The sequence below is a fragment of the Stenella coeruleoalba genome, assembly GCF_951394435.1.
Source record: "Stenella coeruleoalba genome assembly, chromosome: 5".
Lineage (NCBI taxonomy): Eukaryota > Metazoa > Chordata > Mammalia > Artiodactyla > Delphinidae > Stenella > Stenella coeruleoalba.
In genome coordinates, this window is record NC_137150.1 from 143,341,969 (window position 1) to 143,356,472 (window position 14,504).

General features: G+C 63.4%; 1 protein-coding gene across 1 annotated transcript; it reads right to left on the reverse strand.

The window, feature by feature from the left end:
• Window positions 1–1,203: 1,203 nt before the first annotated feature.
• On the reverse strand, window positions 1,204–12,491 carry POFUT2 (protein O-fucosyltransferase 2). The gene is made up of 9 exons (XM_079923039.1): window positions 12,230–12,491; window positions 10,673–10,923; window positions 8,555–8,699; window positions 7,856–7,966; window positions 5,387–5,453; window positions 3,232–3,357; window positions 2,767–2,947; window positions 2,492–2,615; window positions 1,204–1,489 (listed from the first exon to the last, which is right to left on the reverse strand). The coding sequence occupies exons 1-9, from the start codon at window positions 12,358–12,360 to the stop codon at window positions 1,336–1,338; spliced, it is 1,290 nt and encodes a 429-aa protein (XP_079779165.1). The 5' UTR covers window positions 12,361–12,491; the 3' UTR covers window positions 1,204–1,335.
• Window positions 12,492–14,504: the final 2,013 nt, after the last annotated feature.

A 14,504-nucleotide genomic window follows, 5' to 3' on the forward strand; every position in this document is an offset into this window, starting at 1 on the left:
GGCACCCAGACGACAGCAGTTCTCAAACCTGCAGAACCGCGGGCTCTTTCCAACCAAGCCTGGCGGCCAACGTGCAAGGAACGAAGAGCCGGCGGGGCAGGCGGTGGCCGGCCGGTGCCTCCACGATGCGCACACCCGTACACACAGACGACGACAACGCAGCTTTTCTTAAAGAGGAAGGTAACGGCCGAGTCCAGATGCTTGGACCAGCGCTCGGCCGAAAGAGAACGCAGGGTGGGAAAAAGCACCGTTTCTAGAAAATGTATTTTATTAATACTTGATGTACAAACAGACAAAGAATAAATATCTCGCGGTTTCACCCGGCACGGCGGTGACACCGCAGGACCCCGCCGTATGATCAGGGCCTCTCTAGAGCTCAGGAAGGAGACACGGGGCGGCTGCAGCCCAGACTCATGGGTTCTGCAGGGTCGCCAGTCACCCCAGGTGTCGTGGGAAGTTGGGCGCCTAGTTGGAGGGGACGGGGCGGGGCCCCAGCAGTGCCGTCACAGCAGCTCCCTCGTGGCGGCCGTGAAGTCCCCACACAGGGCTCTGCAGCCCGGCCTCTGCCCCGCAGCAGCTGGTCCCCAAGGTGCCTTCCGAGGCTGGAGTGACCCTGCTCCACTCAGCTGCACCCTGCCCTCGCGCGGGGACCACAGGGGCTCCGAGGACGAGCATCTGGCCACCCCTCGTACTGCTGTGGCCGTCACAGACCAGACAGCCTGGACAGCTGGACGGACCCTGCAGACCACCGGCGGGGGCCCCCTGTCCCCGTGAGCACACAAAGCACCGGGACTCGCCAAGGAACGTTCTGATGCTCTGACCCAGGCAGTGCGGGGCGGACGGGGCGAGGGCATCACAGGCCCCCAAAGGCCTCAGACCGGCCCTGTGATGTGGTGGTTCGCCCGCCGTCCAGCTGGCACGGGGTCCCACGTGGGGAGAAGGGCAGGACCAAGGGCCCTGCTCTGTGGCACAGGGAGCGTCAACACTGTGTCCGCCGCCCGGGACAGGAGCAGCCCAGGCGCCAGGCCTGCCCGGCGCTGTGGGAGACCCTCCAGACCAAGGTCAACAAGGACAAGCCGGCACCTCCGAGGCAGCACGGGGGCCTCGCTGGCCGCGGACACACGGTTCCGGATCTGGAGCCAACAGCCCGCACCCGGGGAAGCGGCGGCGCTGGGTCACGGCAGACAGGTGGGCCTGGGGAAGGCAGGACAGACGCAGCGCGGCTCCGCAGGGCTCCCGGGCCTGAGACCGGAGAGGGGACAGCCTGCTGCCCAGCCAGCTGCTGCTGTCCTGAGGGCGGCTGCGAGCCCGCGTCTGGGGCGCCCGTGGGCCGGCTCAGTACGCAATTCTCCAGTGCGTGGGCTGCTCGCACGCCTTCTCCTCATCCCCACAGAACCGGTTGTATGTCGTCTTGGGGTCCAACCCCAGGATCTCTCTCTCCTCGTGAATTCGAAAAGAGAACGTGGAGACCGAGGTGCCGATAAAAAACCTGCTGAGACACATGAGGTCACCGGGGCTGCGGAGCAAACCCGCCAGCCACGCCCACCCGCGACCCCGGGCGCCCGCCCGGCCCCCCAGCCCAGTCTCCTCGGCCGGGGCTCCCCGTGGCCCACCGCCACCAAGCGGCCTGGGCTGCAGGAGCCCAGGGGCCAGGCTGCGGCCGCCGCAGGGGCTCGGGTGACAGGTCCCGCACGGGGGCAGGCTCGGGCCACTGCTAGACCTCAGCTGCTCGGGGCAGGGGCTCAGGGCCAAGCTTAACCTGCCGCGCAGGCCTTCCCGCTGAGGGCGGAGCCGCAGCCGGAGGAGGAGGAAACTCCCCTCCAGGGACAGCATCTCGGAACACACGTGCCGGAGGTCTGCTTCCCATCACCACCGGGCCTGAGCCCAAGGCGGGCGGGGAAGAGCGAAGCCCTGAACCCCGTACCCCCGCCCCCCACCAGCAGAACCTCGGGGCCGAGGGGCAGGGCCCAGAGCACAGGGCGGGGCTGGGGCTGCTCCCTGCAGCCCTGGTGGGGCTGAGTCCGCCCTCAGCCCTCTGCTCAGCCTGGAGGAGGTGTCCCCTGGAACGGGACAGGGCACACCTCTACCTGGTAAACCACACACACCCCTGCACCCAGCACGTCTGAGGATTCTGGAAGGAGAGGGAAAATCACCTACTCTGCTCTGATTGTCCACTTTCCTCCAAGTGCCCGACTCAGCCCAGCCTTGCTCTCCCAGCGCCGGCGGGCAGATGAACCCAAGGAGCCCCGAGGCCTGGGCCCAGGTCCCTGTGGGAAGCTCGCCTCCCATGACAAGGACGGGACACTGGGCAGGGTGCCCCGCGGGCGCCCGAGAGGTACCTGGGGACCAGGACTCAGGGGCGGGCGGAGCGTGGACGGCCCTGCCCCCGAGACAAGACACAGCAGAGGAGAGGCCCCGGGTGAGGCAAGGAGGGCCGAGCCGGTGGTCTGCACGTGAGGACTCAGCCTCGGACACGCGCTAGGCTGCTCACCGGGCGTGTGCGCAGACCCACTGGTCCACGATGGCGACACCCCCGTCCTTGTAGAGCTCCAGCTCCTCCCATGTGGGTTCGAACCGCACCATCTCGGGCAGCAGCCTCCGGAGCCCATCCAGCTCTGCAGGTGCATCACGGGAGGTGACGGGGCCGCAGGAGACATGCGTGTGCATGCGCTCACACGGCAGGACCGTGGGGGGAGGGGCGAGGAGGACAGGAGCGCAACCCCCTCCCATTAGCTGTGGGAGGGACAGGCGGCTGGAGCCATGTACCCTTCCTGGCGGCGTCCGTGGCCACGAACACCCTGTCCAGCTGGTGGGTCTTCATGAGGCTGCGGATCCTCCTCGCGGCCCCCTCCAGGCTGGGCACGTCCTCCCTGTGCCCCCAGGTGAAGTCCTTCCTCCTCAGGTGGACGCCCAGGTATGGGCCCCCCAGCGAAGAGCCCAGCTGGACCTGGTGGAGGAGGACCAGACAGGCTGGTGCCGATCGGGCGGGACGCGGGGGGCCTGATCGGGTCCATCTAGGGACCGATTACTGGCCAACGTCCCTACTTCTGCACCAGGACGGGGGCTCCCTGCTGACGAGCGGCATCTCTGGCACCTGGGGCAGTGCGGCCCAGCAGCCCTGCGACAGACAGGGTGTTCCCGTCCTGCCCTTTCCTAAAGGAGGGGATTAGTTGAGAGGCATCTAGAGACAAAATGCATCCCCCCGCCAAGGATTACAGAGGCGGGGTCCACCTTCATCTTGGTCCAGTCCTCCTCGAAGGGGATCCTGTCGGCCGCGTCCGTGGAATTGAGGTACCTGCTCCGGAACTCGTCCCCCACGGCCCGCAGGTGCTTGGCGAACACCATGCTGCGCCGGGTCTGCAGGTGCAACAGACCGTGAGCCCCTGCCCCGGGGTCCCCACCCGTCACCCCTCCCCCTTGCCCCAGGGTCCCCACCCGTCACCCCTCCCCTCTGCCCCGGGGTCCCCACCCGTCACCCCTCCCCCCTGCCCCGGGGTCCCCACCTGTCAGCCCTCCCCCCCTGCCCCGGGGTCCCCGCCCATCACCCCATCCCCCCTGCCCCAGGGTCCCCGCCCATCACCCCTCGCCCCCCACCCCGGGGTCCCCGCCCATCACCCCTCGCCCCCACCCAGAGTCCCCACCTGTCACCCCTCCCCCCACACCGGGGTCCCCACCCGTCACCCCTCCCCCCCGCCCCGGGGTCCCCGCCCATCACCCCTCACTCCCTGCCCCGGGGTCCCCGCCCATCACCCCTCGCCCCCCACCCCGGGGTCCCCGCCCATCACCCCTCGCCCCCCACCCCGGGGTCCCCACCCATCACCCCTCCCCCCCGCAGGTGCCGAGGGGGGTCACCACCCTTCAAGGCTGGTGGGGACCACAGTGCTATCATGAGGCACAGAACCACCGAGTCCACGTTTTGACGCTTCTGCAACAACCCGCATCACGGGGGCCTCGCTGGCCGCGGAGGGTGCCTAGGAGGCACCCAGGTCGCGAGTCCAGGGAGCAGGGTCCCACCTGGGGGCCTCTGCCTGCCCAGCCCGCCCACAGGAGGCATCCATGACCCCCAGACAGGGCAGACCCTGAGAGCTGGGGGTCAGGGGCTGCAGAGGGGGCATGACACCCATTTCCCCAGGTGGAGGAAGGACCAGACAGGCTGAGGCTGGTGACGACTGGGCGGGACTTGGGGGGCCTGACTGGGTCCATCTGGGGACTGATTACTGACCAACGCCCTGCAGGGACAGGACAGGACGTGGTCCAGGGATGGACCTCGCCACATGCGGGGCTGCCCTTCATCGTGAATTAGGTGCAGAGATTACAGAATACCAACTGCATTTTTCTGACAGCAAATACCACGTTCCATAAATAATAAACCTGCGCCTCAGTCAACAGGCCTGGGAGCCCCTGCGGCAGAAAACACCACGCCCACCATGCGGAAACGGGGTGGGGCATGGCCACGGGGCTCCGTCCACACCGTCGCAGAGCCAAGGTGCAGAGATCCAGGGAAACCGGCTCCCGCACAGGGGCCTCGGGAGAAGCGACACATCCACCGGGAGCCCCAGGTGAGATGGGCACAGATCCCCACGGGGAGGGGGAGAAACCAGGCTGCAAAGTATCTGCCTTGAGGGAGCTCAGTGCTCATTTTTAACTTAAGAAAGCTGTAATCTGCCTAAACGCTTCTACCTCGCTCCAACAACGCACAAATGGCCCTTCTAAGACCAGTTTCTGCACAGGTCCCAGGACCCGGGGGAGCAGGCCCCGTGTCCCCTGCAGCCCACCCACCCTGATGCCCCTGGAGGCTCCTTCGCCGGCAGAGTCCCCGACAGGCCAGGCCGACTTCACCTGGGTCCCCACCTTGCAGCCAAAGGCTCTTCTCAGGGAACGTCTGACGCTTTTGCCAGACTGCTGCACCGGGCCCCCGTCGGCAGAACTGCGCCTCTTTTCCAAACCAGACGCCTGACGATTAAGCCGTCCCCACCCCCAGGACGACGGGAGAAGCCTCTCGCCCACCTGCCTCCCTGTCACTGTCTGTGCACCCAGAGCCAGCGCTTCCCCCTCAGGGCAGAGCCCGACTCCGCTATTAAGGACTCGGGGCACAGAACGCCCCACCTTTCAACGCTGGGGACACACGGCCGGAGCTCTACTTCCAGGTTCTGAACGCGTCAGCAGGAAAGGGCAGCCGATGCGGTGCAGCAGGGGCCCGGGACGCCCCAGCCCGCTCCCTGGAGCGCTCCTTGGGCAGGGGGCAATGCTCACCGGCGGACCCTCCCCCACGCCTGCTAAGAGCCTCATCAGGCCAGTCAGCAAGGTGGGAAACAAGAGCTGCTGAGGGTCTTGGGCTTTCCAAGACTAAACACATGTACAGAGGTGCTTGCCATGCGACACTCACGTCCCAGTACTCCTTCCCTCCATAGTGGTCGTGAAGGAGGTTTTCGGCTCGGTCTAACATCACGGACCTATTTTTAAACAACAAGAAAAGAAGGTCTTTATGTTCACACGCTCCAGAGAGCACTGTCATGTGGGAGGCCCTGGGCCAGGGAACAATCAGGGACGAACTCCGAGAGGGTGAAACCTTGCTGGGTCGCCTGGGTGCGTCTGGGCAAATCTCTGCTGAGCCTCTCACAGGCAGCTGCCTGCAGAAGCTTTCGATCCCTAAGTGGCTCTAAACATCGACGGACGCTCTCCTGTCCCAGCCGCTGAACTGGCTGAGCTACCAAGCTCGACTGACTCTCAACGCAAAAAACCCCACAAGTAAACAAAACGTGAAATCAGCAAACAGAACCCAGCAATACATTAAAAGGATGACACATGTGACAAATGGAGTTCACACCAGGGATGCAAAAACGTTCAGTAGTAGAACATCTATGGCTTAACTCCTGTTACTGGATCAAGGGCAAAGCCATGTAACGATGGCTACCCCAAAGGAACACAACTCAGTATTTACTCTTATTTTTAAAAATCACCTTAATGAAACAGACTCCTTATCATGTTTGTATTTCTCCAGCCAAAGCCAGCCCCTTCTTAAAGGAAGGCTCAACTCCCTCCTCACAAAGTGAGGGGCAGGAAAGGTGGTCTGCCTGAGCTAATCAAGCAACCTGAAGAATCAGCACAGGTGGAGAGGACCCTCCAGAAACAGGCCACGTCTGGGAGGCGGCGGCCTGCGTCTCCCCTGGGGTCTAAGAGCAGCGTGTTCCTCGGCGGTACACCTGACAGCGTCTTCTGCTGAACTTGCTACAAGGCCGCCTGCCCTTTACTCACTAATCTTTACTTAGCAGCTCTGCCTGTATCTGACCCAGCCCTGTACTGACTGACATGCTACAAGCACCTCCCTCTCTGGTTTGTCTTTCCATTTTGTTAACGCTTTCTATCGATGGACAAGACTTTTTAATTGTAACGTAACTAAATGTATCAACCTTCTCTCTCTGGTTAGTGCTGTTCACATCTTGAGTTTTCTGCATGGTGGGGTTCCCCCCACCCCTGTCCAGCTTCGTGGGTCTCAGCGCCGCCATCTCCCCGCTGTCAAGCCCCCTGCGTCTCTCTTAAACAGTGGGGCCTCCGGGCACAAGTCTGTCCTGGGCTCAGCTCCCCTTACCCACAAATGCAACTCAGAAGAAACGGTCCCACAGCCCAAAGCTTCGGCCAGATGTGCTTTTGAAATGCGAACAGCTGTGAGATGAGTAACGCGGGGCCCCAGCAGGCAGTACCCTCATCTCTTATGAGGAGCTCGGACCCCCCGAGCAGAGAAGGCGGCTGCTGCCTCCGTGGACCTGCCTGCGTTTTGTTGACACAGGCCCCGGGGGAGCCGGCCTGGCGTTCTGGCACACTGGGGCCGTGCTGGGACAGTCTGCACCCTCCCGGGCCCCGGAGAGCACAGGAGGCCTGCCCTGTGCGTGCGCAGGCTCAGGGACACTGAAGGTGGCTAACAGGAGGGGCCCTCGCAGGGTCCCCATGTCCCCAGCAACTCACACCTGCAGCGAACTCCTAGGACACCTGCCTAGAAACCAAGCACGAGCCCCTCCTGAGGAGCTCGCCTGGCGCAGCAGACCCTGCCACTCGCCCGGAACCCCAGCCCTCCCTGCTGACCCTCTGGTGGCAGGGCGGGCGGGCGGGGCCTGTGCGGCTGGTTTTCTGCTTCCAGGCGGAACCGGCCATGCAGACACACTCCCAGCACGCGAGGCCAGGAGCAGCCGCCAGGGCGGTGTGTCCAGGAGAGGCCTGAGCTGGTCCTCTGACCACTCACAGCTCAGGCTTTGAGGAGGCCGGCGAGAGAGCTTGATTTCAGGGGTGGCCCCGAGGGGAAGCACTCCTCGCCCATGCGGAACCTCCAAGGCCAGCTCCGGGCTGCCGCCCCAGCCCCGGTCACTCAGTGGTCACTTCAAAACCCTCCTGGCCCCGCTGGTCCCGCTCTTATCCCGGCCCTCCCCCTGCTGCAGCCTCACGACCCCACGGCCCTCATCCCCACCCCTCTCTTACTGCCCGCCCCCTGCCCCTATGCCCATCCTCACGCCCTGCTGCGTCCAGCAGGCCCTGGCTCGCCCCCCCCACCTCGACAGGACCCCAGGGCAGGATCCGGGTGTAAATCCGACCCCACCGCCCACCAGGGGTGGGACCAGAGACCCCCGTCGTGAGGCTCAGAAGCACAGCCACTCCAAGCAGCACCGGGAGGAGAACAGCCACGGCCGCCCCGCCTGGGGGCTCCTGCCAGCCCCCCGGCTCGAGAGGCAGCGGTGGGGGGCGGCTGGGGTCTGACCCTCCAACGACGCCCGCGGGCCAGCCGGCAGGACGGAGCACAGGCACACACGGACACGCTCACACACGTGCCCTCGCACCAGCCATCACCCAGAGACCACACACTCACCGTGCGGACGTGTTTCTCAGGAGCACAGGGGCGATGATGGAAGCCGACCCCTGAACAGACAGACAGGACACGTTTAAACCCCGCGTCTCTTCATAACCCCAAAACCATCCTCTGGAAAACAAGACCCACAGCACCCGGTTAGTGCGGCTCTTTTTCCGCGGCAGTAAGCGAAGTCGGGATGCACGGCCCGATCTGGATAAACTCAGCTAGTTCTCTTAGTTCACCAGTAAGTTTTCACAAGTTATTGGTCGTGATCACAGGTAGTGACCTTGTGGAAATCTTTAAAGAAACCACAAATTTCATCTGATCTGATGAGACCACGGAAGCTGTCTTCAGGAACCTGGACGGTACGATGACAGGAAAGCAGGGACGGCCTGGAAGCAGCCCGGCGGAACGAACGCTTACGGGCCAGGGCCAGTTTTGACAGTAACTGTCCTTAAAGCAGCTGTGCTCTCAGGAGCTCCGGAGCTGCTCCAGGTCTAGAACCGGATTACTCTGGTCCCCCGTGTGGGGGGCGCTTTGGGCGGGGCTGGGGAGGACACAGCAGCACTTCCACAGGCAGCTCTTCTGACGGCAGCTCAGCCTGGGGTGACAACACCGCCACGACCACGTTCAAGCGCGTTAAACAACGCGGGAAAAGGTACGTGCGTCTCAGCCAGGTACTTCTAAACCAGCCCGAGTCCCCGAACGCGGTGGTACCTGTAATACTCGTGCTTGTCCTGCGAGTAAAGGGGCGGCTCGATGCAGGGCCGGCTGTCGATCTTCTCCTCCCAGGCCCCCTCCTTCCAGCCCTCTGCATAACCTTGCAGGACATAGACCTGGTCGATGAAGGGCCCGCCGGACTCTGCAGGAGACAAGGGCCGACAGTAACGGTGACCACAGCACACACTGCGGCGATACGGAGAAGTGCCGCTGCATTTAATGCCACCCTCTTCCCAGACAGGACTGGAAGAAGCTCATAAAAGGAGAGATGATGGAACAAGTGACCTCGGGACATGGGGGTCCCTCAGGGGACGGGACGGCTGCCTGGGGGGCGTGTCCAGGAGCCAGCATCTCCTCTGGGCCGCTCAGCGCCCCAACCTCTTACAGCATCCGGCCTTGCCTGGGCCCCCTTCTCTTTCCAGCCACACCCACACGTCGCCGTGGGCGGGGCCAGTTCCCACGACAGCCGCAGGCTGCCCTCGCTCTGCCCCTCTCCTCTCCTGCAGCTGCCCACCCCCCCGTGATGCCTGGAGCCCACGGGGGTGTGCTCCTTCCCCGGGACCCCTGAATAGCTGACCCGCCTGGACCGTCCCCTCCGGGGCTCGTTCTTGACCTGTGAGGCCACTCAAACTGCATCTCCCCAAAAAGGATGCCTTCCCAGTCCACGGCCACCGCCCAGCACTCCGCACCCCTTCCTGCTTTCTCGTCCTGAGGCTCTGGTCACTGCCGCGAGCGCTGCGTGTCCCCGCCACTTACTTATGCTCCGCCCCCGCCCCCAACAGGACGCCCCGCAGAGCCGTGGCCTGTGTCCGTCTCACCCACTGCTCCTCCCACACCTGGAGCCTCCCAGCCACGACTCGGCGCCACGTGAAGATGTGCTCACAGGTGCAACGACAGAGCGCACTGACGAGAGAGCCACGGCGAGCGAGCCAGCGTCTCGTCCACACTCTCTCTGGCTTGAGCACGAGGCCCGGGCTCTGGGCCTCCTATGGCGGGGCGGGGGGATGCAACACCGGGGCTGAGATGCCGGCCTGGAGGCCTTCCGGGTGTGACGCCCCATGCCTGTCCCCTCTGCAGTGGTAAACCTGGGCTGGTCAAGGCGGGTCTGTCACCTCCACACTGTCACCCGGGGGCTCGGTCCCCAACCCCACTGCCCGGCCCGAGGGACATGGCCTGCAGAGCGGCAGGGATGACGGCCGTCTGCAGTCACTAAGCACCCCTCGTGGCCGAGGCGCCACCGCGCTGGCAGGTCAGGGGCCGGTCCCCTGGGCGCCAGGGCCCGTGCAGACAAGGCCGAGCCTGCTTCCCGGGCTGAGTCGGGTCAGGAAGGTTGCTCCCCAGCCGCAGGGTTTGCCTCCCCAGCAGGAGTGCGGACGGCAGCAGGTCGTCCGGGGGCCCTGCAGCCACAGCGGAGCCCCACGCGGAGAACGTCCCCGCGGGACAGGGTCTGCGGTGTGGTGAGAACAGAACCTGACAAGGAGGACGTGTGGGCCTGGCCTCGGGGGCAGCAGCGCCGCTCAGGCCGCCAGGCCCTCACACAGCAGAAGCGCGAAGACCACCACTCGGGAACTGTGACTCGCTCTCCCGGGCTGCTCCAGGGATCTGGGCAGAGGTGTCCCTGACTGTTTATGTCTTCTGAATAAAGCAACAGTGCTCTAAGTACCTTCATTCTAGGAAATCTTCAACCCTTTCCTCTTAAAAACATTAAAATGAGAAGGCTGTCCAGAACCACATGAGACAGGATGTGTGGTCACGTCTCCTCCAGCACCCAGCCAGCACCACGCACGCAGCGTGTTTTCCTTCAGGTAAGACCAGCCTGGCCTGCACAGGGGGAGGCCTGTGGTCCTGCCCCCCAACCACAGCTCCAGCTCACCAGGCGGCCGGGGTTTTCGGAGGCAAGGGGACACATGGCTCACATGCTTCAGATCTATTTCCCTAGAAAAACTATGGAAAGGTCAAAATCGCCGGTAGTGGGGGAAACGGAAGCAGGGCCCCTAGGCAGAGCAAAGGCCCAAGAGGAGACGGCCCCGCTGGCCGAGGGCTCGGCCGGGCCTGACGTTCACGCCCAGACCAATGCCCGCGCGGCCCCAGTTACAGGACCGCCGCCCGCCTCACCTGCAATGAACTGTTCGTACTCCATGACGGGGATGTTCCTACTGAGACTTGGAAGATCGAAGAAGTCGGACCAGGGAATCCGGACCTGGCGAATGTCGGGGCTCTTCCAGTGGTAGAGGCGGCCCCAGGGGGGCAGTACCAGCACCCACTCCTCAGTCTTCAGCAGAGTCTTCAGGAGGGAGGCGACCCGGATGTACACGTCCCTGCGGAGGTTGAAGCCCTCCGGGGGGTTGACGTCGTACAGAAGATACCTGGCAGGGAGGGCAGGGGAGTGCTTCTTCAGGGCCGGGGCTCCGCACAGAAAACCCAACACCCCACGTCCACGGCCTAGCGCGGTCAGTAGCTTCTGGTCTGTAGTGTGGAGGCAGCTGCCCACCCGTTTCCACAGGACCAGTCACTTAAAGAGCCCGCAAGTAGGAGCAGAAGACATCTCAGCATCCGTTTAGCCACCAGCAATAATTCACAGCTAAGACCAGCGGAGTCTCGCAGGCAGAATCTGGGCGCTCACCCTCCAGGGCTTCTCAAACCTCTTGGTCTACAGACCCCTGCACACTCTTAACAGTGACCGAGGACCCCAAAGGCTACTGTTTATGTGGGTTAAATCTACCGATGACTCCTGATTTAGAATTTAAAGCAAGAACTTTAGAAAAGTATTTATGAATTCCCTTAAAAATAACAAAAATAAACGTATCACCTTTATCATTAGTATTTCCAAATTTCCAAATGAAAAATAAGTATATTTTTCAAGACAAAAATCCTGAAGGACAAGAGCGGCACTGTTTAATTTCTGCAAATCTCCTTTTGGTCTGGTGATTGCTGGGTTCTCCCGTCTGCTTCTCATTCCCTGTGTTATGGCACAGGCCAGGTGGTCCCTGGTAAATCTCCACAGTAAACTCGCGAGAGAGTGTGGGCAAAAGGCCTTTCTACGAAAATGGCCTGGCACGTCAGGGATCCCTGGACGCACTCTGAGAACGGCTGCCCTATGTAAAGCAAGACTTCTCTACACAAGCCGCAGGCAGGAGACCTCAGCTTCTGCTACGTCCTCACCGGCCCCTTCTCTGCATCTCCGTTACTGCAAACGAGGCCACGCCGTGACCCCCGGCTTGAGCCTCCAATCCCCCAAGCCTGCCAGGAAGAGGCCCATCTACCATCTTGACACCCCGCACCCAGCAGTCTGTTTTCGGTCAAGCCCTCAGTAACTGCTGAACGGCGCTGACGCTTGTCTCTTACCCCTGAGACTTATCTATGAAACAACCCACACCAGGATGGGCGGATATTCTCCTGCAGGGAAACAAAGCTGGGCTTTCTTAAGAACCGCCCCATTCGAACATCTGATTCGGGGGCTCCTCGAACTCCAGGCAAGGCCCGCATCGGGTAACAGGCGCCCCCGGCCTGCGCGGACCTGCAGCCTGCCCTTCCGGGGGGCTCGCGGCCCCAGGCCAGGGGTCCCGAGAGGCGAGGGGACAGCGAGGCTCCACCGCTCCGCCTCCCGGCCCTCCGAGCCCCGCCTCCCGGTTCGCCGGGTCCCTGCCCACCGGCCCAGCCGAGAACGTTTACCGTCTGCGGGACGCCGCCCCCGACAAGATGTCGGCTGCCGACTGGCCTGGCCAGAACTCCTCGCCCGAGGCCGAGGTCGGCGGCCAGGATACCGCCCCGAGGAGCAAGCAGAAGACGCCGAGCGCCGCCATGGCCCCGGGCGGTCACGTACTTCCGTTGGCCGTGCCCCGCCCCGGAAGTGCAGCCCGCCCTGGTGGAGAGCGTCGTCTGTACCAAGGCAACGCCACGGGGCCCACCTAGGACATGAGTCCTGCTTGATCCCGAGTCGGGGCGTTGCTGCGGCAGAACGGGCGGAGCCGCTGGGGGCTGAGGCGGGGCCCGGCCGAGGGGCGGGGGCGGGACTGATGGGCTGGTGGACTGGGCCGGGATGTGGGCGGGGCCGAGACGGGGGCGGGGCTGCGCGGACGTCTCCTCCTGCGGGCCGCGCCGGGTGCAGGCCGGGGCGGGGCTGGCGCCGAGGGCGGGGCCACGCGACGTGGGGCGCAGACAGCTTCACCTGCGGGCCGCGCGGGCCTCCGCCTGGGCTCCGCTGCTTCCCCTCGCGGCGGACGCGCACAGGGTCAGCGTGCGGGCTGCGGAAGGGCAAGCCAGAGGACTGACCCAGGCCCGCACGGCTGGCCAGGTGGGTTACTTGAGCCGCAGATCCGGCAGGCCCGCCCGACGGATGGATCCCAGCGACTCCAGCCAGTGCAGCCACCTTGCCTGTCAGGGCTTCACTCTCTGATGGGGGCACTGGGGGGCCGTATGCAGGACGAAACCAGCTTCCACTCCTGCTTGCTCGCCACAGACCAGACCAGACCAAGGCCCCTACAGCCCCCTGGCCCGGGAAAGATCACCACGGGGGCTCTGGGAAGTCCAGAAGCCTCCAGTGTGCAACCCCCCAGCACCCTGAGTTCCCCTCTCCAGGGACACAAACAAAACCCACATTCCATCCTTGGACAAGACTGAAGATACCCCCTTCCAGACCTACATGTTCTCTCCAGGATGGGTGGCCTGTATGCAACCCCCCGGGAAAGGGAGGGCCTTTCCCTCACCCCTGAGAGCACAGAGGCCTGCAAGGTGGGAGTCCCTGCCCGGCCCTCCTCGCCGGGTGCCCACAGCGCTGCAGCCACACAGGGCCACAAGTGGCCAAAGGCAGCTGGCCCCTCTCCTCCATCGCTGCCCAGGAGTGCACTGCCCACACTGCTGGGCATTTGGGCCATGTCGGAAGAGCAACAGGTATTTTTGTGGGCAAATATTTGCTCTTTTGAAAAGATTTGAATGCAAAGGGATGAAGGATACACTTTTTCTGTTGCTCTGGACCCAAACTGAAGCCAAAGCAGGTTTTAGAGAGAGAGTCACAAAACACCCGGCAACCAAAGATCACGCTCCCCAGCAAGGGCCGCAAGACCAGGGCGGCCCCCGCCCCTCCCACTGGACGTTGGGAGCTGGAGCTCCAGCTGGGACGGAGCTGCCGGAAGACCTGTGACCTCCAGTGCAGGTCCTGGCCCTGCTGCAGAACCCTGGGGCCAGCATGGTGACTGCCCCGCTGTTTATTCGCAGAGGTCTAGGGGTCCTCTTTGGCCCCGCCACCATTGTTTCTTCTGGAAACACCCTCTGGTGAAAGAGTCCTAGGGACAGGAGAGCCCCACGGGGCGCCTTGGGGCTCCCGGTGCCAGGCATCCGCTGCCCAGTTCGTTATCTGAGGGAGGGGCGTCTCCCCTCCTCTCCCCTCTCCTTCTCTCCCCTCCTCTCTCCTCCTGTATCTCCTGGTTGATCCCTGGATTATGGTCTTTACCAGGAATGACCCAGGAGAGGTTTTATGAGTCTTTAAGAGAAAAAAAAAGATCTTTATACAAATAATTGAAAGTAGGTTCCTTCTTCCGCCTGCACCACACTCTTTCGATTGGTTAAGGTTTGTTAACTGGGTGTCAAGTTTCCAAACCCGTCACCTCTGAGAAAGTGCTTCCTCTCACTCCATCCCCAGGTGCGTCCACCTTCCACCGGCAGCCTGAACACCCACAGCGTCTTGGCCACAAGAGGGCAAGAGAGTCCTTCCCCAAGGCCGTCGGAGGGCGTGGAGGCAGTTAGAGGAAGGGCCCCGCCCTGAGGCTCTTGGGAGCCTCCAGACACAGGAAGGAGCCGGTTTGGAGCTGGGCCCAGCAGGGGAGCCAGGTGAGTCCATCTGGCCCAAGTCTTCCCTGCTCAGAGAACCCAAGAGCTACTCCAGGCCCCATGGCCCAGTCAGCGGACCGCAAAGAGGAGGCCAGGATCCACACCTGAGGTGGGAGAAGGA